The 27844-nt window shown below is 41.7% G+C and overlaps 1 protein-coding gene across 6 annotated transcripts in view; it reads left to right on the top strand.

Moving 5' to 3' along the window:
• Frmd3 (FERM domain containing 3) overlaps positions 1 to 27844 on the top strand; it is a 293817-nt gene that overhangs the window by 170378 nt on the left and 95595 nt on the right. For all 6 annotated transcript variants that reach the window (XR_015448771.1, XR_015448770.1, XR_015448768.1 and 3 more), the window contains exons 4-6: positions 4096 to 4174; positions 9869 to 9966; positions 16278 to 16401. Coding sequence is in view for 2 of the 6 variants with exons in the window: in XM_013078760.3 (XP_012934214.3) it covers positions 4096 to 4174; positions 9869 to 9966; positions 16278 to 16401 (301 nt within the window). In the remaining 4 variants the exon portion in view is untranslated. The remainder of the gene's footprint in view (positions 1 to 4095; positions 4175 to 9868; positions 9967 to 16277; positions 16402 to 27844) is intronic.

Below are 27844 nucleotides of genomic sequence, written 5' to 3'. Positions count from 1 at the left end.
AGGTAGCTCCCATATCAGATGTTTCCATCTACAGATTCTGCACCAGATATTTGGCACAGGTAAAAGAGTCATCCTTGACTTCATCCCGCTTTCCCTATAGCCTGAGCATAAGGGAATATGGAGGTTGCTTTGGCAGAGACACTCGGCAGCTTGCAGGGGAGAGGCATCTCTCTGCAGGGACATTCAAGCCCTTTGACTTATCCCAAGGAGGAAAAGCCAAGGAAAGTTCAGGAAGCTCCTTTCAGCAGTTATGCAGCTGGTATGGGCATATGCCAGTGCTCACACTGAGAAATGCCAGTTTCTGACCCCAAACTAGTGTCCACACACTGGAGGGTAGACACAGCACACCTTGTCGAACAGCTTAGCATTTAAATGGTTATATTCCTTCCTTGTTTTGTTTTTAGGAAAGTAGTAGAGAGAAGGATTCATGGATTTGGTTGAAGTGGGCATGAGGTGAGGGAATCAAGTGAGGGTCTCTCTTATGCCTTCTATGATTTATTCTTCTCTGAAGAACAAATGACCTTCTAATGACCTACATATGTCAGTTATCCAGTTTTTTATACCTGTTTGCCCCACTGGAATGCTTCCTCCATGGAAGACAGATTTTTGTCTTTTCGTAGTTGCTGTTATTTGTACATCTAAAATTGTGTCTGGTAACTATTAAATGTTCAATAAATTTTGGCAATTGAGTGAATTAATCTGCTCTCTGGAAATAACTATGGGTATTCTAACCAAATCCAAAGAACCTAAATTTGTTCCAGATGTTCAGGTGGCAGAATAGAAGTTGAGACATAAGACTAGAGGTTTTCAGAATTTACATCCTGGGTCTTGCTGTAGTGATTCAGATTGTAGTCCTTCTATATCAGTATATTGATCTTGTCAGAGAAACCCAGGGAAGACAGTGACAGCAGGGCCTGGCTGTCCCTTCGGACAGAATTGGCCTCGGTGCTGGAGGTTCAGCATTTGTCATGCAGCCAGGCAGGCAGAGCACCACTCTTTTATCTTTCATTAGCTCTGAGGATAACCGGCAAAGAGACCTACAGGTTCATACCTGTGTAAATCCTGTCACCCGTTACTAGATTGACATGTTTGTACCCAAGCACTGTGGTCTTCAGGTCTGGTGACCAGGCTGAGCTTCTTGTCACTGCGAGTCCCTGGGCTTCCTCCTGGTCCACTGTGCTGGAGCTGAGTGCTCCTTTGAACTTACAGGGAAATTCTTTTGCTTTTATTGACCATATGGGGAAAATGATGTTGCATGGGTTTGAATGGCATCGTTGTGGGTATGTAATGATAGAAGAAAACAAATAGAAAATTTTGAACCTGAAAAGTACCTCCTCCTGACTTTTCTGCACCAGCTGCCTGTCCTCCTTTGCTAATGGGTCCAGTGGTGAACATATCATTAGTACCATGTATTAATTTCTTCAGTGACCACATGCCGGAGGATAGAGGGAGATGTCAGAACACAGGTGCCTTTTCATTCCAGCTGTCATATGCTGGGCACTCCAAAGGGGAGAAGCATGAGGTGTGGCTGGATCCTCAGGCAGGTAGTGGAATGGAGGTGGAAGGGTTCCATACACTTGGAGGTGTTCTGGGGAGCTGGCCCTGGCTTCTCCACCTCAGCCTTGCACTTAGGAAGAGCTGGAATGGAAACAACTCAGACACCTAATGAAACCAACCCCAGGGCACAGTAAGCAGATACACTGCCCAGACGGTACAAAAAAGACAGCTCTAGTTGGGGGACATAGTCTGTGATTCTCCTTCCCCTAACTTTGCTTTAGTCAGTTGATTTTATTTTTGCTATTTCCTTTAAAACGTTTCCCCATATCTATTGATCCATCAATCAGTTCAACTTGTGGGAGTCTGTATTATGGAAGTATAAATAAAAGATGAGTGTTTCGTGATCTATGCATGAATATATAGATTATATATTAGGATGATTAGAATGGCAAAAAATAGAGAAAATCTGAATGATAATTGAAAGGGAATAGTTGAGTAAATTCTGGTTTATTTATATTATGAACTATGAGGCCATTAGAAACAATGAGGTAGATTTCTACCACTGTCCTGGAGGGATGGCAAGATGTAGAAGTTCAGTGAGAAAAACAAGAGAGACAGGTATGGTATGATTTCATTTTGAGAAAATAAATTGTAAAGTCTCTCCATATACATAATCAGATTGACATGTATTTGTGTAAAGGTGCAAATGTGGCAGAATATGTGGATGAAGTTGTTAACAGTGGAGAGGTTGGGGGTACTGGGATGAGGTATGAGAGACCTGAGAGCCAGAGGGGAAGTAATGGAGACACAGTTGAGGAAAGGAAAGGGGATGGCACCTTCTGCCTGCCTATCTATCTGTGTATCATGTGTCTGTCTATGTGTCTGTCTATGTGTCTGTCTATGTGTCTATGTATCTATGTATCTGTGTATCTGTCTGTGTATGTGTATCTATCTATGTATCTGTGTATCTGTGTATCTATCTATGTATATGTGTATCTATCATTTGTCTGCATTGGTTGTATTTAAATATGTAATAATTTAGAAGACTTTAATAGAAGATAAAAGAGAGAAAGGGAGAAAAATTTCCTTTTCTCTTACATGTTAATCCCATTTTATGTTCTGTTCTTTTATAAAAATTGCCTCAATCCAGAGGTTGTACAATGAAAACTCGTTAATTTTAATTATTTGAAGATGGTGTTTTAAATAAATTAAAAGGAAATCTAGGGGATGTTCAAAAGTAAAATATTTTGAGTTAAGACAACTTCTGGATATCATGAAACATGAATGATTTGAGAATCACTTGCATTTTTCTAAGTTGTTTCTCTGCTATACAGAAACTGTTCATTTTCTCATAGCATTTCAGAAAAAAAATGTTTCTTTTCTTAAACCTGGGAACACAGGGTCAAATTAGGAGCAAAAGCATAGTTAGGAAACCTGCTGGTAAGGAAGTAAGGCATCACATGAAGAGTTCCAACTCGTGTGTGTGTGTGTGTGTGTGTGTGTGTGTGTGTGATTAGTTTTTTCTGCTGAGATAACAAAATGTGACTGTTTTCTTATGATTTGGATACTTTCTTTCAAATTATTTTTAATAATTATTTTCCACATTAAATGATCTCCATTATATGTTCATATTTTGAAGATGATGATTTTTTTCTGCATAAAGAATGTGTCTACATCCAGAATAACCTGAGACATTGCAGAGTTGGCTGGAGAGTCAACCCCTACTTAAGAGAAGTGTAGGGAGGATACTCTCATTTGGATGTGGTCGGAGCTGATCCTGGGTAGCTTACTAATACAGAAGCAAATGAGCAAGTGGATCAGATTGGCGGGAATAGTCATTCTAGTTATCATATCTCATTGACTTTAAGGTGCTCATTTTTTTTTGTTCACTGCAATCTGAATGCATCTCACTTCTATTGTATGTATTTATTATAAGTCAGTAATGGCCTTATAATTGAAGATGTTGAAAATCTTGGTCATTTGAATTCTGGATATTGAAGAACCTGACTACAATAGCAGTCTATGCAGTAGGATCTTGCTTCAGACAAACTAGGAAATTATAACAGCATTTATTGTCAGACAGGCAACTGCCTCAAACATAGATAAGACCAAAAATCCAGAGTGACATCTGTGCTTGGCTGACTCTGTCTTTCTAAGTCTCAATTTTAATCCAAGGGTGCCATCCCTTTGGTAAAGCTGGTCGTGTATAGTGACATTTTCCCACCTCATTGAATTAAAATCTTTCATGAGCCCCAAACCAGGAGTGGTGCTGTTGAGTAATTTGCCTGTCACAGGGGGTGGGCTGATCAGAGGAGGAGGTGTCTTTTGGCACTGGAGAGGATAAAGAAATGGTGAGGTGGGAAGATGCACCTGCTGCTAGCTTGTTTGTATCCTGCATCTACCCTGGGTGTCCTGTTGAGCATTTCCTCTGAGTTTTGTTGTTGCTTTGTTTCCTTGGACTTTCTGCTTGCTTCCTCGCCCCTTCCTCTGTCTCTGCCGCAGGCAAGTGTGTGAGGCTTTGTGGCTAATGCTCCTGTGTGTGTTTGAGTCCATGGTCTTTTGCTACTTATCTCATGCCTTTTCTTTATGATGTTTCAGCTCATCCACCATACACCATGTGCTTTAGAGTGAAATTCTACCCACATGAACCATTGAAGATTAAAGAAGAGCTCACAAGGTATTTTTTGTTTGTTCATATGTTTAACTTGCACTTTAGCCAGCCAGGGCCTCTGCGTCTTACAGGCTCCATGTGCTTCTTGTCTAGAGGCCATCTCCATGAGGCAGGTGCTGGACTCAGCATTTTGGCTTGTAATGCTGCTCTTACACTTAATTGTCTTAGAATTTCTTGTTCAAACAGTTGTCATTGGGAGTGTAATTAGCTGCATAGAAAAGCAGTGGTTTTGAGGGGGAGGTATTCTCTGAAAACATCTGACAATGGGGTTCTAAAAATAAGTAGACCAGAGTCTTTAGGACATGGGAAATTTATAGCTAAGGGATCCCTGAACTGTTTCTCAGAACTAAGCCTTTCTGGAAGGAACGAGGTTGCATGAGCTGGCAGACAGCTGCTTGTTCTGCTTTCCTCTTGCTAAACTGACTGAGAGGCAGGCTTGCCTTTTCTTGAGGACTCTCTCAGCACAACTTTCCAAAGTTTCCAGTCCTCAGGGCTCCAGTCTCCTCTCTGCAGGGGTTCAGCCAGTCCACCTTCTGGGGGGTTTGCTTCCCTGAATCACTTGATGAGGCTCTGATTTGGTGACCCCTACAAAGCACTGTGTAGAATCACCTTTTGGAATAATTTTCTCAGGTGCAGGTGCAACAGAAAAGCAAATACAAGCGGTAAAGAACATTGGAGAGGAAGTTTGGGTTGTTGGATATTTTGCTTTCTTGGAGTCTCTGGTAAAGCGTGACCCTAGTGGTGCTGAGGTGACTTTGGGAAGTAGCAGATGGCTCTGTTCTCTATTATTAATGTGTCCACAGCCAAAGTAAGGTTTATGTGGGGGGAGGGGGTGTTAGAAGGGTGGAGAAAAGCTGTGTAAGTGTGAAATAGCGGGAGAATGGACCATGGACACTGGAAGTGGTGGTTGTTGTTTTGCACTCTGGCCTGTGCTTTTCTTTTTATTGAGGCAAAGTTCATGTGACATAAATTAATTTCACCATTGTAAAGTGTACAGTCCAGTGGCATCCATACACTGATGGGGTTGGACAACCACCCGCACCTTCTAGTTCCACAATATTTTCATCACCCTGAAAAGAAACCCTGTACCCAGGAGCAGCCCCTTTCCATTCTGCCCTCCCCCAGCCCCTACTACTACTGCCCTCCCCCACCTACCTACTCTTTCTCTGGGTTCGCCTGCTCTCAACATTTCACATCAATGGAATTATACACTATGTGGTCTTGGCCTGCTTTTAGACTTTTATTTATTTGATAAATTCTTCTTTGGTTCACTGGGGATGGACTCTATGAGCTAAAAAAAAACAAGAGAAAGTTGGGAGAGGGAGATAATTTGTTCTGCCCCAAGGGTGCTAACAGTATAATTAGGAAGATGAAATAAAAAGCTAATGCTTCTCTTCTGTTATTTGTTTTCTTTATAGTCTTGTCTGGACAATAAGAATTGAATATGTCATAATATAAATTGAGGATGAATCTTTTGTTCTTGATGAAAAAGGTCCCACATAAGAATAAAAGAATATAAAGTTTTAGTGACTAACCCTAATTAATCCCCTCCCAATTAAATTTGCTAGTGTTTTCCTGCCTTTGATGAATGAGCTCAGGTATGAATAAAGGAATATTGTGAATATTTGATGTTTCCAAAGAAAATTAAGATGGTTCTCCAGGTAGAACATTTTTATTTCTTGGTCAGCACAGTCCTTAGGATTCCAAACCACTTCAGAAGCTGTGGAGTGCCCCAGGTACATATGGTTTAAACCCTTGTTTGGAAAGCATTTGGCTTTTTATTGTATGGCAAGTTGTTGTTTTGTTTCAGGTCAACCTAAAATTTGAGACAAATTTAATCCAGTGTATGAGAAATTAAAGTTGCATTTAGGACCATGCTTAAGGAATAAAGAAATATTAAGAAAAAGGCAGGTTTAAGTGGGCAGAGCAAGAAAAATGCTCATAAAAAGGCTTTTGAAATAATTTTTCATCTTCCCTTTATCATTCCATTTGAGCAATCATTTCATAATTCTTTAGATTTCTGGAGTTTTATAAATGTTATACGCAATTGAATGTAACCAAAAGCGTATTGTATTTAATTTTTTTAGTGAGAACAATCTTTAAATTCATTTTAGTAAAGAAGCAGTATCATTAATGGCAGCACCATAATTTATGTTCCAGATCCTCTTGTGTTTTGGTTGCCTAATCCTCTCGTGCTGAAGTGACAATAAAGAAAGATGTATTATTCTTGATGGCTGTTGTATTTAAAAAATGAGCATCCTGAACCTGAAGCTATGATAAACCCTAGTGGATTATACTGAATCCACAATAATCCTTAATTATCTCTGGAGATCACTGATAAGAGCAAAGAACCAAGCTGTGACACTGTGAAACTTGATTTCATAAAACCTGATTTTTGAGTTATGGAATTAGACCTCAAACCTCTCAATGTGAATAGTTGTTTAAACTGTTTTTCACTACCAAATTTATCAAAAAGTAGAAATGAATGTTTCATTTCAATGCATACATTCAACAATTAGGAAAAAAACTAACCTCATGGCATTTGGCCTGGTATTTAGTCTTTAAAGATCTGGCCATTTCAAGTATTTGGGTGACCTTGGTATTCTAATGCCCTCGGGCCACGGTCTTCAGGCTGAGTGAGGCCCAAGCCAGTCACAGCCTTATTTGGACATTTGTTACAGATTCTTGGTCCTTGTCCCTGTAACTCCAGGGATGGGGCCCAGCAATCTATATTTTCATAAATCTAGATAATTCGAAATTCTGCCAAGATTTGAGCACCACTACTTTGAGACAGTTTGGATTTTGAAAAGCATTAGTTTATTTTAGCAGATTTTAATGCGTACAATTCAGTGGTTTTTGGTATGGTCACAGGTTTGTGTCACTGCTACTGTGATCTAAATCCAGAACCTTCTCATCACTCTAGTAGGAAGCCTGGTAATCAAGTCATCCTATATTCTTTACTCCACTCAGTCCTTGAAAACCAAGGATCTTATTTTTTGTATCTGTAGATTTATCTTTCATGGACATTTCATATAAATAGTATCATATGTTACCTTTTGTATCTGGCTTCTTTTCTTCTTCTTTTGGTACCAGGAATCAAACTCAGGACCTTCCGCTTTCAAAGTAGGCACTGGAACCACTGAGCTAAATCCCCGGCCCCCAAGCTTGTTTTCACTTAGCATAATGCTTTGAAGATTCATCTATGCTGTAGCATTTATCAGTATTCATCTTTATGGTTGAATAATATTCTACTGCATGGATACATTGCATTCACTTTATATATTTGTCAGTTGGTGGGCAGTTTGGGTTGTTTTCACTTTTTTTTTTCTTTTGCGGTACTGGAGATAGAACTCAGGACCTTGTGCTTTCGAGGCAGGCGCAGTGCCCTGAGCTAAAATCCCCAGCCTGGGTTGTTCTCACTTTTTAGCTATAATGAATAATACTACCGTGAACATTCCTATGCAAGTTTTGGTGAGGGCCAAGATTCTGGTTTAAGTAGGCCTCAGGTAGGATCCTAGGACCCATGTCCTTGGTATTTAAGAACTCCCTCTGATGATTCTAATGTACAGTTGGAATTGAGAAGCATAGATTTAAAACTTTATTACTCAGAGTATGGTCTTGCAACACAGCATTGGCTGGGAGCTGTTCAAAATAAATAGAATTTCATGCTGCCCCAGAACCTACTGAATCAGAATTTTAACAAGGTATCTCAGTGATTCATGTGCTCATCAAAGCAAGGTGGTATTAGCTTAGGAGTTAGTTTGGGTCTTTTCCTACCAAGTATAATATTGTTCCATTGATTAAATGCACACCAAAATGAAAACAAAATTTATTAGGGACTTTATATTCCCTGCATACAGTTCCATACTAAAATGAGACCAGAGTGTCAGTTGAGCCTCTGCTGTGTCCCCAGTGCCTAGCACAGAACACAGCAGGAAGCAGCTATGAAATTAAAAGCTTTTTGAGTGAAAATCCAGTTAGCCACCAAGTCCTTCAGTCCTTCCCTTGTGGTTCTCTGAACCAGTGCCTCACAGTCCTGGGCTCCAGTGCTCTAGGACTGGTGGAATCTCTGGGACCCAAGGATGCTAAACCGCCCTCTTTGCCTTTAAAAGGAGACTCCTGCATGTTGTTCCTTATAAGGCTGAGTTAAGATCAAATCACTGAAGCGTTGGACGTGTGTATTAGTCAGAGTCTTCCAGAGAAATGTCCAATGGTATACCTATCTTGGATTATCTGTATCTGTCTACCTGTCTATCTGGCTATCTATCGATCAATCAGCATTTATTACAAGGAATTGGCTTATATGATTCTGGGGGCTGAGAAGTCTCAGGGTCTGCCAAGCTGGACGCCCAGGAAAGTCAGTGCATAGTCTAAAGGCCTGAGGTGTACACTTGCAATGTAGCTAGCTTCCAGTCTAGAGGAAGAGAAGATGGGTGTCGTAGCTCACGATCAGAGTGGACTCAGTCTTCCTCGGTCTGTTTTTTGCAGTTGCTCAGCAGGCTGGATGGTGTCCACCCACCCTGGGGAGGATCTTCTGTTTCACTCAGTTTGCCAGTTCACATGCTGACCTCTTCTAGAAATGCCCTCACAGACTCCCAGAAATGATGTTTAGCTGATGTCTGAGTATCCCATGGTCCAGTCCAGTTGACATACAATGAACCGTCCCACAGTGGTAACTAGGACTGGCTGAGAAGTGCCCCAGCTCCCAAGAACATGGAAAGAAAAGAATAATAAATAGGTTTCTGGGAGTTAAATGCTAAAATAAGCATCAGAAGAAGCTTACTTTGATCAGAAACAATAGACCCCAGGCCCCAGTAAATGAATTAACCTAGCTGAGAAAGACTAGGGAATCTGTAGAGGGCTTGCCCAGCAGAGGACACAAAAAGGATGGGGGCAAGGTAAGCCTGCAGATTGCAGGCTGAGGACTCCTGGAAGGTTTTTGGGTTTTTTTCCCCCATGTTACAGTGTTCGTAGAAACAATGGCACCGCATTTAAAAGTCAAAGGTTTTGTTTGTAAATCTAGTCTGAGAAACTGGACAAATCTCTTCTGCCTCTCTGTGAGGTGACAGGTTGGAGCTGTGTGCTGGCTGACCCTTGCCTGCCATAGGGAGCCTGCTTGCCCTCCACCTCCCCAGCCCCTCCTCTGACTGCAAGTTTGCCTGGCCTCCCAGGCTCCTGAGTCTGCCACCCCGGGAAGAGGTGGGCTGAGGCGGGAGGAGCACAGGGACTGACCCTGCTGTGAATCTGCTGCCTGTCTAGCTTCAGCATCATGCCTGTTCCTGATCGATGGATGTGAGTCCGCCTGCCGCTGGGAGGTGACAGGCTGGTCTCGTTCCATGAATTAAATGTGTTTCCTGATTCTCCATTTCAAACCGAACTTGGCAGTAGGGGCCTGAGGGGGTGATGATGGTGTGGCTGTCAGTCCGGGGCAGTGGTTGCTGAGCCCTGTGTCTCTTGCAGCTTCCCCCAGTCCTCTTTGGAGGCTGAGGGAATCTGTTGGGCACAGACACTGGGTTTCTACGCCCTGAAGCCCCCGACGTTTTCTCTGCTTGTCTCGGAGAGGCCTGGCCTGTCTGAGCTGCTCCCCTGAGCTACTGTAGGGGTCTGGGGATGTAGGTGAGCACTGTATGAACCATCCCTCCCCTTCCTCCAGGCTTCTGCCAAAGCTAAGGGCAACTATTTTCTCCTCTTGTGTTGCAGGTATCTTTTGTATTTGCAGATTAAACGTGATATTTTTCATGGTCGACTGCTGTGCTCTTTTTCTGATGCCGCCTACCTGGGTGCCTGTATCGTTCAAGGTGAGTCTGGCTTCAAAGCCCCCACTGCCACTATTGCACTGGGCTGTAGAGCTTTGACAGTGGGTGCCTCCCTTTAGCCTCACTGAGCCATCCTGTCTGTGTCTGTGGTTGGAGGCCAGGTGAGACTGTGTACTTGGCAACACAGTCCCCTGCTTTCCCTCAGCTTTCCTCCTGAGCCGGTGGGGTCCTGGTAGGAAGCTGGGCTGAAATGGCACCAAGCACCCTTCAGGCCCCACATCAGAGCTCCACAGCCTCTTTTTAAAGGAGCAGCACTGTAGTTTCATAAGCTCAGAAGGGGTGTGGTCTGAGCTCCAATCACCAGGTGTGGGACCTAACAGGCATAGGGAGAGAGAAACATGTTCAGGAAGGTAGGTTTCAAACAGGGGCCATCCCTGACCACCTCACACACACATTTCATGTGTTATGTGTGTGTATGTGTATGTATGGGTGCATGTATATCATGTCTAATTCCATAGCTTTTCTAGCCATGCATGTAAGAAGTGAGAAGAGCAGCAGTTTCACAGTCTGTCATAGCTCAGTTTGAATCTTTCTTCCCCTTTCCTGGTTATTTCACCATCGACAAATTACTCAAGTTTTCTAACTCCTGGTGTACTTCATCCTTGGGCACTGTGGTTTCACAAGCCCATCAGTGGTGGCTAGTCTTCTTTTAGGGTTGAACATGCCTAGGGATGGGGACCCAGGGAACAGCAAGTATACTGACCTGGGTGGCTTCTGAATTTGTCTCCTGACAGCATCCAGGGGAGGGACCTCCAGGACCTAAGGCTGCCTGGGAGCCTGGGGGCTCTGTTGCTGTGGGCTTGGTGGAAGGCAGCTGGCCCCAGGGCCTGTCTGGAGGGACCCTGATGACAACCATTTGCATAGGGAATGCTAAGGACACGTTTAGGAGTGGTGGGGGGGCTGAAAGGGAGGAAGAGGGAAATGGGAAGAGGGAAAAGGGAGAGAGAGACATCACTGAGAGTCTATCAGTTTTGTGATGGGTCTAGTAAGAAGAATGCAGGAGCTGGTAATGGGCCAAAATGAGTCACAGGTGACAATCAGATGCCCATCACAATGCCAGACTGCATTCTCTTCTTAAGAGAGAATCTCATCTTTCTCCTGGGAATCTCGCTGTGCCCACCATTGCCCCTGGGGATGCCCTGAGCTGTGAAATGGTTCCTTTGTCCCATTCCCAGGTGTGGTTGCTCTTTGAGAATTCCAGAGTGGGTTTTGTGTGTTGCTGTTTCCTCTTCCCTGGGGAGATATCCAACACTGCATAGCAGACTTTGGCAGCATTGTGAAGCCCCTTGGGGATGTTGCAGTGTTCAGTGGCCAGCAGTGTGGTGCTGCTAGGAGGGGTGGATTTCTCACTTCCGGGGAGAGCATGCTTCTGAAAGCCACCTCTTTCACCCCAGAGCAAAGGGTTATTAAACAACGCAATTCTGTCTTCCTTACTGATGAAGAGGGTGCATTGCTAGTTAGGTGAGCTGTCTCTGGAGGGAAATGGGAATCGATACTAATCTGAGCAGCAGGGTAGCGCATGAAGATCTCAGAATGCATTTAAGCATTAGTGAATTATTGTCACGTCTCCAAGGACAAGCTCAATATAGATCTGTAATGGAAAGCTCTCCATCCTCTGTTATGTTTGAAATAAAGTCAAAAAGGCTCCATCCAGAAGCATGGCCCTAATTCATCCTCATGGATGTTATCACAGACCACACACACTGTGAAGAAAGTAAAGTTGGAGAAGGCCAACCTCAAAAGGACCTTTTTGTCTCTAAAATGCATTCTTCTCTCCAGGTCACATGGGGCAAGTTCAGTAAAAGCTTCTTAGATCTTATCTGATGGTCAAGGTGAATATGCAGGCAGTTCTGGAGGTCAAGAACAAATACAGAAAAAGATGGGCTTTGTCAGAACCATGCATGCTCACAGAGTGACAGGGCGGTGGGGTCCCTGATTAGACAGCAGGAGCCATGAGAGGGTTCCCTGTCTAGTTTGCTCCTGTCCTTCTGAGGAGAGTGTTAAAACACTCTTAAAAGATTCAGTACATTTAGCGTGTGTAAAAAGAAATTGAGCAGGGTTTTGCTGCCTATAGTTACTGAATCCAAGAAATAAATCCAATACATGCAGAGTGCATTTTCTTTCATAATACAAGTTGTAAAACAAATACACAGAATTCTTGGAATCCATTTATTTTATATCCTTTTCTGATAAAAATGTCTTTCTTGTTCCTTCTTCAAAGAAATCTTCCTGATCTGTCTGAAGCAGCCCCTTCCTGCCTATCGTTCTTTCCCACACTCCTTGCTTGGTTGTCTTGTAAGTGCCTGAAATTATCTTGCTGAATTGGGTCTGGGCTTTTTTCGTGTTTCCTCCTGTGTTAGCTTTTCACCACTGTTAACAAATACCTTAGGTAATCAAATTATAAAGAGCAAAAGTGTATTTTGGCTCATGGTTTTGGAGATTCCAGTTCATGGTTGATTGGTTCTGCTGGTTGTGGGCCTGAGGCAAGGCAGCACATTATGGCCAGAGCCTGTGGCAGAGCAGAATTACTCACCTCAGCACAAGCTGGGAGAAAAAGCAGGAGGAAGAGGCCAGGTCCCACAGTCCCCTTTGTGCCCTTAAATACCTCTCACCTGCACTCTGCTTCTTAAAGTTTCCTTCACCTGCCAGTGGCGCCTGCCTGAGGACCAACTTCGGATGCATGTACCTTTGGGGGACATTCCAGATCTTACATAGAATCCAATCCCATAGCAATGAGTCTCAGGGAACCCTTTTCACTGCAGTCTTCCTGTGTGTGGCACATAGTAACTTTTCCATAAAATCTGTTAAGTCAGGGTACTTGCCTCAATTGATCCCTGTATACTAGGGAGAAATCAGTTGCCTGTTTGGAAGATACTCATTACCTTGTTCAGCTATGTGTTCGTGGTTCTCCAAGCACTTATTGAGTAGCTCTTGGGTGGCAGACACTGAAGTACATGTCCTTGTGGGAAGATGGACAAGTAAATAAACCATCATTGTGATGTGTCTGTGACCAAATGGAGGGACACACAGGTTGGGTCCCTGCTATGAGCAGTCTCAGGCTGGCCCTGACCTGGCAAGTGTAGGCCAAGCAAGACTCCTGAAGGAGTGGATCTGGGGATGCGATGTCCTTTATCTGGGGTCCTGTGCACTCACCATGCATTGCTTTTCTATTTTTTTCTGGCATTTTCAGGCTTCTCTTTGTAGTATTTATATTACAAGTGTATTGTACCTCACCAGTTTTCCTGGAAAGAGGAATATCCCCTAGAACAGTGCTCTGAAGGTGACTGAGCTTTATATTGGTGGTTTATTGTCTATGGAAAATGCAGGCATTGGATTGGATCATTTCCTAAGTATTTAGGTCCATAGCCAGCTCAGAGAGGAACACACATGTGCATGTGTGTGTGCATGCATGTACATGCATGTGGGGGGGGAGCATGGCATATTATCTGTACTTCTTTTGCAACTTAGATTGCAATCATCAGTTCATGGTTTCTGCTCATTATTGGTCCCCTTGGGCCCATCTGTTGATCAATTGATTTCCATTTTTCTGATCTTTTTTTTCTAAAGGCAACAGTTGGGCTCAGATTCATCTTTGCCTTGGTGTACTCCTTATCAAATAATTACTATTGGTTTTGCGTGTGAGTTTCACAAATTAAGTGGGGCCGCAGACTCTTTTAATTCTTCCTTTCTATGCTCAGAATATTGTTTTTGGAGAACTCTCTACGTTGCTAGGAGTTGCTAGGAACATCGTTTTCTGCTTCTAACTACCACAGCTGTCCTATTGGGGGCATCTCCCGTGGTTTACATATCAGTCTAACCAACCACAAATACCTGAGGAGCTTGTGATGATCATGACTGATGCCATGATTCAAAAACACCTCACACATATTCTTTCTTTCACCCAAAATTTTTCTAGGAAATATGCCCAGAAGATGGATTTCTGAGTCATAATATTGGCTAACTACTCCCACCTTGCTCCTTAGAAGAACTACATGTATTGAGAATCCCCAGAAGTGCACAAGTGTTTGTTTCCTTGTGTTTCTGCCAATTTCCTAATGTTTGACAATGTTATACATGCAAAGTGACATCTTGTTTTGGTTTGCATATTTCAGATTACTAATGAGTTTTGGCATCTCTCCATACACCAACCGTTAGCCCCCTCCTGTGAATTGCCTGTTCCTGTCCTTTGACCATTTCTCTATTGATTTTCCTGCCCGTTTTTCTATGATTTGCAAGGATTTCTTCTTTATTGTAGATATTAGCCCTTGCCAACTTTCGAGTTTGCAAATATTTTCTTTCAACTCTACATCTCTCTTAATGTTGTCTATAATGTCTTTTAATGATCAATAATATTTACTTTGGTATGATCAAATGAATCAATTTCCATCCTATGATCAGTACCATTTTGGGTCTCATTTAAAAACCCTTTCTCGTTTGGTAAATACACATCTTTAAGTTTTCTGTAAAACAGCAATTTGAATTCTGTTAAGAAGCATTAACGAGCTTTGTTTAACAATTGTTAGATGACTTGACAATAAAGGAACAGTAGATACAAGTTACAGAGCTGCATGTGATTTTTCAGATATGTTCCAGACAGACTAATTTTTCCTACTTCAGAGTCATGTTGGTGAAAAGGTTTTTCTACTAGTTTTCTCACCATCTTTATTCTCCTCTCCTGGGCTGTGTCTCCTGTTTTTGTCTGAGATCCTTGCTTTTCTGGCTCATTTTCCTCACAGGTGTGGAATCTGTAGAAAGTGTTCCATAGCCAGACATCACCTTTGCTCCTCTGGGCTGTGGGCTGGGCACCCACCTCTCCTAGGCCCTCAAGGTACTTGAGAAGTGCAGGCATTTCTTTTCAACCTGGAAGATTCTCCAGAGGTTCCCTGTGGTAAAAGGCAACACCTTAATCTAGTGTGCTATTTTGTACTTAGGTATATACTCTTTAATTTGAAGAGCAAGCCATTTATTTTTAAGTGCAGTCCCCTTAGGTTCCTTCATGTGATTTTTTTCACTGAATGAGCCACACTGCCCAAACCTCAGAGCCAGCAGCCCAGCCAGGGAATTCCTGGACTCAGAGATGATGAGCTGTGAACAGAAACTTGAGGAAGGTCCTCGGGATAGATGGATATTCTGTGAATATTGGAAATACTGGGGCAGCATTGACAGGTTGTTTTTCAATTTTTAATGGACAAATAAGCATTGTATGTATTTATAGCATACAACATGATGTTGAAATAGACATACACTGTTAATTGACTAAACTGAGCTAATTAACCTATGTGCTACCTGATGTATTTATCATTTTTATGATGAGAACACTTAAAATCTACTCTCTTGAAGATTTTTTAATATACGATACATATTTTTTAGTTTAGTTACCATATTGTATAATAGATTTCTTGAACATGTTCCTGTCTTATATTTTGTATCCTTTGGATAACTTTTGGGCATGATATTCCTGATGGTCATTGAATTGGTCAGCTTTCCTGTTGCTGGAACGAAATACCTAACACTTGCAACGTAAAGGAGGAGAGATTTAATTTGGCTCATGATTTCAAAGGGTTCCATGGTTTGCTGATTCCAAGGCAGAAACATCATGGAAGGAGGGCTTGGTGGAACAAAGATGCTTAGTTCATGGAGGCCAGGAAGCAAAGCAGAGGGACATTGCCAGAGAGAAAAAGGCAAGGGACAAGATATAGTTCTCAAGGTCGTGACCTCAAGACCCTCCCATACTGCCCACAAGGGTGCTTTACTAATTTCCTAGGAGTTTCTTAAGCCAATCAAATTGATATCATGATTAACTGTCACAGTAACAATGATTGTGCTACTAAGATTCAGTGCCTGGAGGGTAGAAATGCAAAGTATCTTACAATTCCTTAGGAAATCTGAAACAATAAAATTGTTCAACCTCTCCAGTAGCAGTAGTGCCCCTATTGAGAAACACTGATGTAAATTGCTTTAATATATGATAAAAAGAAGGAGACACAGAAGAGACTGACCGGTGCCCAAAGTCAGACAGCTGAATCTGACCCTGAGTTCAAGTCTCTAGAGAGTAGACCAGTGGGTGGCAAATCTATGGTGTGCATGCCACAGCAGCTGATGTTATTAAAAACCCTAAAAGGTTCCTGTCACTGGTCTAGACACTTGGGTTGTGGTCTTCACATGGGCACAGATACACTTTGTTGGGGGAGAATAAACCAAGCTTTTCTTTTGGATGGCAGGCGACATTCCATATGCATCCTGCTTATGGTGTTGTTTTTAATCTTGTTTTCTTCATTTTTTACTGGTTACAGCCGAGCTTGGTGATTTTGATCCTGATGAGCATCCTGAGAATTACGTCAGTGAGTTTGAGATTTTCCCCAAGCAGTCACAGAAGCTGGAAAGAAAAATCATGGAAATTCATAAAAATGAACTCAGGTAATATGAGTAGAGATCTGTGAAAACGATGGAAGTGGGAAAGTATTCTTGCTGGGAATGTGTAAATGTGTGACGCAAGATTATTTTTAGTGTATGGGTCAACTGTTTCAGGTGGCACGGCAGTATTTCTTGGTTCCACCAAAGCACCCCAGTGTCCTCTGTCAATGACACTCTCAGTAGTATGGGAACTTTTGGGGGGGCTGCTTATGAGCCATTGACAGCTATTTGAGTCATATATTTTCTTATACATGAGTTTCTAACCACCCTGAGATTCTGAAACTAAAATTTAAGGTAAATAAGAACACTTTCCAATTGGAATTTTACGGAATTTTGTGTTGCCTTTTCCTCTCCTGTGGCCATTGCCAGAAGTGTTGACTTCAAGTAGAATGGAAACCATTGACAAGGCTGCTTGTCAGGCTGCTTTCACTGGGACAGTTTTTAGTGTCTTCTTCCCTTGTTGACAGCGCTTGAGAGGAAAACCTGCAGGGTGGCAGTTGAGGGAGCCTCACGCTGCATGAGCATTCACTGAACACCACACCTGATTCTAAGCCCTTTGCACATCCTGACTCATTTGATCCTCATAGTGACCTAGGATCCAGGTGCTCTGGTTGTTCCCACACTACAGATGAAGGACCTGAGGTCACTTACACACAGCTAGTGTCAGAGCTGAGGATTGAAAGCAGGCAGTGTGGGGTGGTGAACATCCTCTTAGGCACTGTGTTCACCTCCACCGGACATAGGCCAAGGGAATCAAACTAAGCATACTGAGGAAACTTCAGCTTGGCATTCAGGTAACTCAGATCTTCTAGTCTGCAGTTAGAATCTAGATCCTGTGAAAATCACAGAAGAAATTATTTTGGTAATAATAAGTGTAGGCAGTGCCTACTAAAGGGGTTGGTGAAAAGCTGCTTCCATCTTCTAGGCCTCCGGCAATTATCAAGAAAATAGTGTCGCTGGATCAGCAATTCTCCGAGCAACTGACCCTGGGAAGGCGACCTGGCATTCCCTACACGGTGCAGTCGCGCCCTTTTCTGGTTACTCTGAGAAGGATATTGTGTGGGTAGCGTGTTTTAGATTGGAAAGGGTAACCTTTATTCTTAGAAGTAATAGGTGATTAGACATTGTCTCCTACTGAAAGACTTTACTGCAAATATATACAACTCTCACTATTCTGTTTTTTTGTATTGGGGATTGAACTCGGGACATTGCGCTTGCGAGGCAGGTGGCGACACCACTGAGCTAAATCCCCAGCCCTCTCACTATTCTTTTTATAATTTGGAGACAAATTCACTAGAGGTAACAATAAAATTCCAGTATTCCAGTGAGGGATCTGTGCCCTTTTTATGGACCACAGGGCAAGAGCTGCTAGATGAGGGAGTTGCATCCATTGTGCAGATTGGTAGGAAAGGTCTTCTGTAACCAGGATTTGCAAGGGCTTTGCAATACTAAATAGTAAATATTTATAGAGCATTAACTGGATGCCAGAACACTGTGCTGGGGGCTTTGTATGCATCTGTTCACCCAGTCCTCTCAAACTGGACAGAGCAGACACTTGCAGCGCTCCCAGTGTGGGATGAGCAGAGTGCAGCCTGGTGTGGTGAAGGGATTGTCCCTGTTAGTTATCAGCCTTGGGACATGGGGCTGCCCGACATTGACATCCGCACTCTTAGCCCTGTGCTGAGCAGTCATGGGAAACAGGTATTGGCTGGTGCCTCACTGTGCCATTGTGACAGTGACCTCTGAGGATGGACACTGGGGGCAGAAGGAGTTCTTGATGTTTGCTATTAACATACCAAAGACCCGAGAAAGAATAGGAGGAGAGTAAATTGAAAGAAGAGAATGCTGAGAGACATTATATTAAGACTTGGTGCTGCACAGGATTTTATAAGGACATGAGTGGATCAAAGGAGATTCCAGATTGTCTCTTAACCATCAGAAAACGAGATTGGATACTGTTCCAGCACCTCAACTTGTGGATATCTCTGAAAATGTCCCCATGATCCGGGGGTCACAGGCAGCCCTGCTTTTACAGCTCTCAACAGTGAGTCCCATGGCTTGATCAAAGCTGCTGCTTTGAAGCTCATTAGTACTGCATGGTTGTAACTCTAGAAAACCCTTGAAAGAGGCCAAAGCCACAGGCCTGGGAGGCGGAGCTGGCAGATATAATGTGGCATTGCAAAGGCAGCCTTGGGGATACGTCCCTGTGCATGTTTGCTGGCTTTCCCCAAGTAGTATGTATTTGATTCAGCCTCTGTGCAGCAGTGAGAGATTTTAGGTCAGGACAGCAAGATGCAAAGAGTAGAAGAACCCAGTACAGAGGGAGAGAGGCTTTCTACAGTTTGATGAAAACATACTCTAGAAGTTGAGCCTGCCCTGGTGTTTAGTGGACCCTTTGTGTGTAGGTCAGGAAAGTGTTGACCTTGTGTGGGGAGCAGGGCCTTCGTTCGAATTGCTTCACAAAGCCACCAGTGTTGGAACGAAGTCTCCAGTGGAGGAGTCCTGTGCAAGTCCGGACCCAGGCATGCATCCACCCTCCACAGTGATCACAGGCACCAGAAGGCTCCTCACAGCAAGGGGATAATGCAGAGCCCTAAACCATTGCTCCTGAGACTTCTGAGAGGATGCTGGTGGGCCTCAGTTGGGGTTTGAGGGGTCCCATTAATAACTGCCTTCTTTGACTCTCTTAAATTCCTACAGAGATGGACCATTTGCATTGTTTTTGTTTTGTTTTGTTTTTTTCCCATTAAGTTTATTGGTATATTTTAGGTATAAAATACAGTTACATTCATCATTGGGATCTTGTACCATTACATGAGTATCTTGGTTCTTTTTTTTACCCCCTTCCCCTGCCCTCCCTTCACCCTCTCCACCCTTCCCTATTTGCAAAGATTTTGTTTCCATTTTTTTTCCTTTTCTCATATTTTTTCTTTTCCCTTCTTTCCTTTCCCCTACCCCCCCCCACTTCCCCTGCACCTTTAGACCTTTTCTTCCTGTTACACAATATCAATTATACATTTTTAAAATTACAATATCAAGAGCTAGAAGATATTACCACAGATTTTACAGAATTTAAAAGGATATAGAGAGCATATTACAAAAATCTTTTTTGAAATAAATTTGAGAATTTCTAAGAAGTACCTTGGAAGACAAATTAATGAAACTAACTCTGGAGGAAATATAAAATTTGAGTAGCACCTATTAAAGAAAGTATATTCCTAGCTTGAAAACCTACCTATATGACAACAGCAGGCTCATATACATTTTAACTGATAAATTATATCAAATAATTAAAGCAGAAAAAAGAAGGAGCACTTCTCCCCTCATTTTAGGAACTCAACATTGTGCTAATCCTAAAACTGGATAAAGATATAATAGAAGATAAAAGTATGAACATAGATAGAAATTTGTTTAACAAAACAAACTCTTAGAAGTCAGATCTGGCAGCATGTAGAAAGTGGTTTTGTTATAGGGATGGCAGTGTTGGTTCAGCATTGGAAGATCCACCCCCAAAAGGCACCCTTTTAACAGTGGAAAGGAAAAAGCCATATGATCCTGTCACTAGTTGGAGAAAAAGTATTGGACTAAATTCTACAGCTGTTCATGGTAAAAGCTATCAGGAGACTAGAAGTAGAACAGAACCTTCTCAACAGATTAAAGACATGTACTCCATACTTCCAGCGAGAATGCCTTATATGAATGGAGAAGATACAATGCTTTCTCCTTAAGGAGGGGAACAAGGGCATATATGCTTACTCTTTATCTGTCCATTTAACTTTGAAACAGGCCCAAACCAAAATAGTCTGGCAATAAACTGACACAATTAGGATAGGATTGGCAAGGTAGAAGCAAAATCTTTATATGTAGATGAAATGATCATCTACAGAGAAAATACTAAGAAATCTCTAGGAGCCCCTAGAACTTGTATTTCAATTTAGCAGGATTAGAAAACACAAGCTATACATAAAAATTCAGGTCTGTGTATACTTGCTATAAATGAAGAATTGGATGTTGAAATTTAAAAGTTATGTAGGAGTACAAAGGACCTAGAAAAGTTTAAAAAAAAAGAAAAAAAAACAGTGTTGGAAGACGTTTTGTACCTAATTTTAAGACTTCTTCTAAAGCTACAGTAATCAAGGCAGTGTTGGTGTAAGGAAAGACATATAGATCATTGGAATAAAACAGAATCTAGAAATAGAACCATACATATATGGTCCACTGAGTTTTGAAAGATTATTTAACATTAGCATTTTATAGAATATAAACTCAATTCAAGAGCCCAGGAAGAGATAGTGTTTTCAGCAAATGGTACTAGAACACCTGGTATCCGTATATAAAAAATTAACCTCAATCCTTTTTTTCCATGCATGAAAATAACTTGAAGGGATCTATTAACCTAAATAAGAAAGCCTAAAAGTATAAAACTTTAAGAAGAAATTATAAGGGAAAATGTTTATGAATTCAGGGTAGGCAAGAACTACCTAGGATACAAAAGACATGATGTATAAAAGAAAAAAATTGATAAATGAGATTCCATCAAAATTTAGAACTTTAAATGATATCATTAAAATGAAAAGTAATCCTTAAACAGACCATATTTACAATGCATATAACCTATGACCAGAATACATAAAGAATTCTTAGAGCTCATTAATAGACAACCCAATTAAAATGTACACATAAGAAGATGATAAATAGCCAGTACAACACAAGGAAAGGTGTGCAACTCTAGAATCAGAAAAATAGTAATCAGTACAATAACAAGATTGAATTATACACTCATTAGGGAGATGAAGTTAAAAGTTTTAAAAGCCTTGTCATGACTTTTTCTTTTGTTGGATTCTCCCCCTTTGCATTTAATTTGTCACGCCCAATGGATTCATTCTGCTGGGTTTCCTGGGGTTGTGATCCTCATTGTTTTTTCCTACGATATTGTCTAAAATATTTTCGAGTGCCAGTTTGATATTCATGAAGTTCTTGAGGTGCTCTTTATCATGAAAGTATCTTATTTCTCCATCAATTTTGAAAGATAGCTTTGCAGGGTACATCAACCTGGGTTGGAGGCTCTTTAGGGGTTGGAATACATCACTCCAAGCTCTTCTTGCCTTGAGGGTTTGCATTGAGAAGTCTGCTGTGATTCTGATGGGCTTTCCTTTGTATGTGATTTGTTTCTTTTCTCTCACTGCTTGTAGAATTTTGTTCTTCTGTTGTATTTCTGGAATCCTAACTATTATATGCCTATGTGTAGATTTTTTTTGATTAAGGCTAGCTGGAGTCCTATATGCCTCACTTATCTGTATGTCAAGTTCTTTTCCCCTCGTTGGGAAGTTTTCTGCCATCACTTCTGTGAACAGTTTTTTTATGTCATCTGCACTCTCTCTTTCTTCATTGACTCTAGTCAGTCTTATGTTATTCTTCTTTGCATCGTCTAGCAGCTGCTGGATTCATTTCTCGTGTTCCTTTACAATTTTAAAGCAATTTTTCTTTTCCTCCTCACTAATTGCAATCTTATCTTCTATATGTGAAATTCTATCCTCACATTGGTTCATTCTGCTGTGCAGACTTTCGATGGAGTTTTTAATCTCCTGGAAATCTGTTTGCAACTGTTTTATGGATTCCACTTGTTTCCTATGTTGGGATTCCATCATGTTCCTCAGATCCTCTATTTTTTTATCTGTGTTCTCCCTAGATTTATTAATCATGTCTTGCACCATGAGCAAAATCTTTGCTGTTATCTGAGTAATTATTTCTGATTTCATTTTTCCCAGATTCTTTTTTGTTACCAGTTCAGAGAGTCCAGGTAGTTGAGTATCAGATTGTTCCATCTCATTTCCCTTTGGGGTTGCTGTAGGTGATCCAGAAGTCTGTTTTTGAGGCTTGTTTATGTGTCTTCTCATTTCCACGGGGGCGGGGGGGTGTGCTTCTGGTGCCCGCACTGCTCAGCTTCTCTGCCCTGGGAGCTTGGGATGGCGGTGGGGGGAGCTTCCTTCCGGGTGCTGGGACCAGCTCAGCTTCTCTGCCCTGGGAGCTTGGGATGATGGTGGGGGAGCTTCCTTCCGGATGCTGAGACCAGCTCAGCTTCTCTGCCCTGGGAGCTTGGCATCGTGACGGGGGAGCTTCCTTCTGGGTGCTGGGACCAGCTCAGCTTCTCTACCCTGGGAGCTTGGGATGGTGGTGGGGGAGCTTCCTTCCGGATGCTGGGACCGGCTCAGCTTCTGTGCTCTGGGAGCTTGGCATGGTGGCGGGGGAGCTTCCTTCCGGGTGCTGGGACCGGCTGAGCTTCTTTGCCCTAGGAGCCTGGGATGGAGGTGGGGAGCCCTCTAGAGATAACTTTAAAGCAGCAAGAGCAATATTTGTTTTAAAACTATGTGTGACTAAGGTTCTCTTAATTTACATACTTCATTGAGTTTGATGTACAGAGATCCTCCCAGTGGAACTGAGTGATTATTCTGCCTTCTTGCGCCCTCCAGTGGTAGAAGGAGTTATTACTTCAATTATATATATAAATTATATATAATACATAATGTTTTATATATATTTGGGCCCCTCTTAATTTGTTTTCCACAGCTTTAAATCATAGCTAGGTTAGGAAGAATGGGCTTGTTCTGTTAGTCCTAAGGTTCTCAGAGAGGGTTTAAGACAAAAATTATATTGTGTTCACTGTGAAGAGTCCTGGTAAACTCTGGAGGCAGTGGTGAAGCTATGGCGCACATGCTGCAGTGAGCTATGTGTATTATTGAAAGCTCTAAAAGGTTTGCCATCGCTGTCCTAGAGTTTCTACTCTGCTAGTCTTATCATTTTGTCCTCATCCATTCATCTTGTCTGCCTGCGGGGCAACAAAACTAACATTAACCTCAGCCATTGGTTATCAGCTTTTAAATATTAACAAAGCTCAGTTGGCAGTTCCTTGCCCCTGAAAGGCAGAAACATCATCCAGTTAACTACCACTGCAGTAATACAGTGAAGTTTGTCCTGGAAGCAGTAATGACACTGAGTGTATTTTAAACAGAGCAATTGTCTCCACTTCTCAAACTCTCAGTGTCTGCAAATCATTTGCCATAGCTTCCTAGCAAGGAATTCTAGAACTGTCTAGCTTTCTAGAAATAAAGGGACCTGCTATGAAAAATACCCTCTACCTGGTGCTCCTGATGAATAGAGTACAAGAACTGACCCAGGCAATGCTTTTGTCAGTTGTGAGAAGTGTTTATTGAGTAAAAGGAAGAAGGGAGATGTCCAGGTATTTAACAACCCCAGTCTTTCTTAAGATGTCCTTTCTCTCATCTCTCTTCCCTTCCCCTGTATTCTTTTCCTTCCTGAATCCCTTCCAAAACCCTTCTAGAGCCCAGTCTCTCTTCCTGATAGGTTATCAAATGCATTTGCATTTTATGTTACTATTTGATATAACATGCTTGTTAGAAATAGGAAGGTGCAGCCATTTGGCATCAAATACTCCTTTTATAAAGACAAAATCTTTGCAGTATGTGGACTAGATTCAGGGACCTTTCTAGCGAGGAATGGACCAGGGGCCAAGGATGTGCAGCTGCTTCACCATCAAGCTGGGACCCCTTCATCAGCCTCACTTTCCCGTGACCTCATGCATGGCAAGATTTTATCTGAAAATATTATCTGAAGCAGCAGTTTGATTCTAACTTTTTATTAATTGAAACCTACAACTGCTGTTCAGAGCCTTTGATTCTTAGGGGGTCACAAGTTCAAAACAAAGCAAACTGCAGTTCGTACACTAGAGGGACTTTTAGGGTCCAAGGCGTGGGGTCCTAAAATGACAGTCCTTGGGCTGTGCTCCAGCCTAGACTTACATCCTTCAGGCCAAATAATAGTTTTTGAAAATGGCACCAGTTGCCATAAAGGTCCAATTTTACTTGCAGGTAGGGGATTTGGTGGCAACAGTCAGTAACAGTCCCATTTGAAAGAATTATTTCCTCTCTAAATTGTCCCCTGCTCTCAGCTACTTTACCACTTTGCCTTCATAGGTATTGAGTTTGTGGCCAGCTATTGCTACCTTTGACAGATAAAGAAACCGAGTGCTGAGAAACTGACCTACCCGAGGCTCCACAATTAGGAATCTGTAGAACTCATCCTGAGTTTTCTCATGCAGTGCTCTAACAACTTTCTGAGTAGCAGCTGTCCTTTTAAGTCTTGGCCTTCTGTGGCATAAGACCATTGTCACTGTTTCCCTCATAGCATGGTAGTTATCCAGATTTATATTTTATCTCATGCTCTGCACAAAGATGGTCCCTGGTGGTCCCTAAGAGGTTTGCAAAAGATAATCTCCCTAAGTAAAAAAATTGAAATGACAGACAGGGAACTTTCAGTTCTAGTTAGTGTATAGAAAGGTATGCTATATTTATCCCTCCCAACTTCAAAATAGCACTAACAAACAAGGTAAACTACAAAAGTATAGTTTTTCTTCAGATGAGAAACTCACAGGTGCTGTCCTTTTGGTGGGTGATGATGGGAGGAGGGGGCAATGCGTTATAGATGGGGACAAGACAACAGGGAGGAGAACTGTCTTGTGAGCTCCAGAGAGCAGCGATGGGACTAAAGAGCCCAGGAGTCTCCTCACAGCCCTCAAGTTTGGAGTCTCTCTGAGTCTCAAGGGTGCTAATACCCTACACCTGCTGCAGGGCCAGTCCTGAGAGCACCCACACATCTGAAGGCAGTGGTGAGGAAAATTTAAAGCTGTGCCAAAGCTCAATCTAGGTAAAGTTTTAGGAAAACCTAATTTAACTCAAAATGAGAATTTCACTGTTCAGAAGGCGAATATGATACTGATTTTCTGCCCCCAAGTTTAACTCCATGCTGTGTATTTTGTACTCTGATATGTAGCATGCTAACAAGGGATCAGTGGGAGAGAGATCGTTCCTGCTTGGTTAAAGTGCTCAGGACTGGGAAGATGGAGATACATAGCTAAATACACAATTCCTTGTCTTCATCTAATTTATTAGAAAAATACATCTTTGGAAAATTACTATCTGTTAAAAAATAATTCAGCTAGTCATGGTCTTTAGCTCTAAATGTTTCATTAATCTCAGCAGAACATTTCATGGGGCAACATTTAAAGGATAGAAAAATCCTTCATTTCCATTACCAAACAAAATTTTTGCTAGAAACAAATGTCCAATGGGAGATTTGAAGAAAAAAATTCTGTTTAATTTCTCCTGATCTTTAAACAGTTTCTTTCTCAGTAAGTCAGGGACCCAGGGGGTCTCCAGTGCTGTTGGGGTCTCTGCATTTTCTCCTTTGGTTTGATCCCTTTGCCTGCTCTGAGCATTTGCAGTTTGCCTTCTTCTGGTTATGACTTTTGGATTAAGTGCTTAGCCCGTGGAGACCCACAGTCACACCCAGCGCCAGGGGCACTGATGTGAGGGTTTTCATGCTGAGGAAGAGCCTCTGCCTGGCATTATCTCAGTACCGTGCCTGGCACTTCCACTCACTGTAGGGTTTCTGACTGCAGTCATGTGAGGCTCCTCTTCTGATGGTGAGGAAATAGGAAAGAAATACTAAAGTCATGCAGAGCCACAAAAGACCCCAAATAAAGCCACATTGAGTGAGAAGAACAAAGCTGGACACAACACACTACCTGACTTCAAAATGTACTGCAAAGCTGTCATAACCAAAATGTTGTGGTACTGCTGTCAAAAAAGACACATAGAGCAATGAAACATAATAGAGAGCCTCAAAATGAATTGACACATGTACATCAGACTGATCTTCAGCAAAGGTATGAAGAACACACAGTGGAGGGAAAATGGACAGTCTCTTCAACAAATGGTGTTGGGAAAACTGGGTACTCACATGCAGAATGAAACTAGATCCACACCCTTCACCATATATAAAAATCAGCTAAAAATGGATTCAATTTAAATTTAACACCCCAAACTACGAAACATCTCTGACTTTTAAAAGTTTAGTTTTGTGCTTCTCATTTCTGAAAGCCATAGAAATAGCTATGCAGTGCTTATTAATTTATGTCTGGATTCTTCTGTTCAACCTGATATTTGGGATATTCACCCATCTAATTGTGTGTAGCTTTAATTAATTTACTTTCATGGCTGTATAGGGTTCCATCATCTATTTGTTCTGTTGATAAACATTTGGTTTTTTGTTTGTTTTCTTATTAAAGTACCTAATACAAAAGTCTTGCACCTATGTTGAATTATTTCAAGACCAAGCCAATATTCATACTTTAGAATAATGTTTTATGTAGTTTTTTTCATTATGTTTATTGGTACATTTTAGGTATACAATACGTTCATCATTGGCATCTTGTACCTTTACATGATGTATCTTGGTTCTTATTTTTTCCCCATTCCCCTGCCCTCCCTTCACCCCTTCACCCCTCCCTATTTACAAAGACTTTGTTTCCATTTTTTTCCTTTTCTCATCTTTTTTCTTTCCCCTACCCCTCCAACTTCCCCTACTCATTTAGACCTTTTCTTCCTATTTCACAATATCAGTTATACATTTTGATCCTTATTTACACTTTTAGTTTTTCACACCTGAGAAACTATTCAGTATTTACACGTGTGTCCTGTTTATTTCACTTAAGAGTATCACCTCAATGTGCATCCACTTAGCTATAAATATCTCTAGTTTCTCATTCTTTATGGCTGAGTAGTAATCTGTTTTATAAAAAAACCCCACATCTTCTTTATTCAGTCTCCGGTTAATGGGCAATTCGTCTGTTTCCAAGTTTTATTATTACAAACTGTGCCGCTATAAACATGGGTGCACATATATCACTGTGGTATAATTCTTTTAAGTCTTTTGGGAAGATACCCAGCAGAGGACTAGCTGGGTCAAATGGGACTTCTAATCCTAGTTGTTTGGGGTATCTCCGTATTGATTTCCACAGTGGTTGCACCAGTCTACACTCCCACCAGCAGTGGAGCAGGGTTCCTCTTTCCCCACAACCCGCCAGCATTTGTTATTGGTTGATTTCTTGATAGCAGCCATTCTTTCTGGGGTGAGGTGGAATCTCAGTGTTGTTTTCATCTGCATCTCTCGAATGACCAATGATGTTGAACATTTTTTCATATATTTATTTGCTGCTTTGACTTTTTTGTCTGAGAAATGTCTGTTCATATCAGATGCCCATTTTTGAATTGGGTCTTTATATTTGGGGGGTCTGATTTTTTTCAGTTCTTTATGTATTCTAGATAGTAGTCCTTTGTCTGAGGAATAGCTGGTAAAAAATTTTTCCCAGATTGTAGGTTGTTTCTTAGCTCTGTTGGTGGTTTCTCTCACAGTACGGAAGCTTTTTAATAAGATGAGATCCCAATTGTTGATTCTTTGTACTAGTTTCCCTGCTACTGAGGATTTGTTCATAAATTTTTTTCCTATGCCAATGTCTTCAAGAGTTCTACCTAACTTATCTCCCAGCAAGTTTAGTGTTTCTGTCTTAATATTTAGATCTGTAATCCAC

The sequence above is a fragment of the Heterocephalus glaber genome, unplaced genomic scaffold (genome assembly GCF_053883595.1).
Source record: "Heterocephalus glaber isolate CG9 unplaced genomic scaffold, H.glaber_assembly_v1.0 deba00000546, whole genome shotgun sequence".
NCBI classification, from domain to species: Eukaryota; Metazoa; Chordata; class Mammalia; order Rodentia; family Bathyergidae; genus Heterocephalus; species Heterocephalus glaber.
Note: the sequence above shows the minus strand (reverse complement) of the source record. Positions and strands in the feature narration are given on the sequence as shown.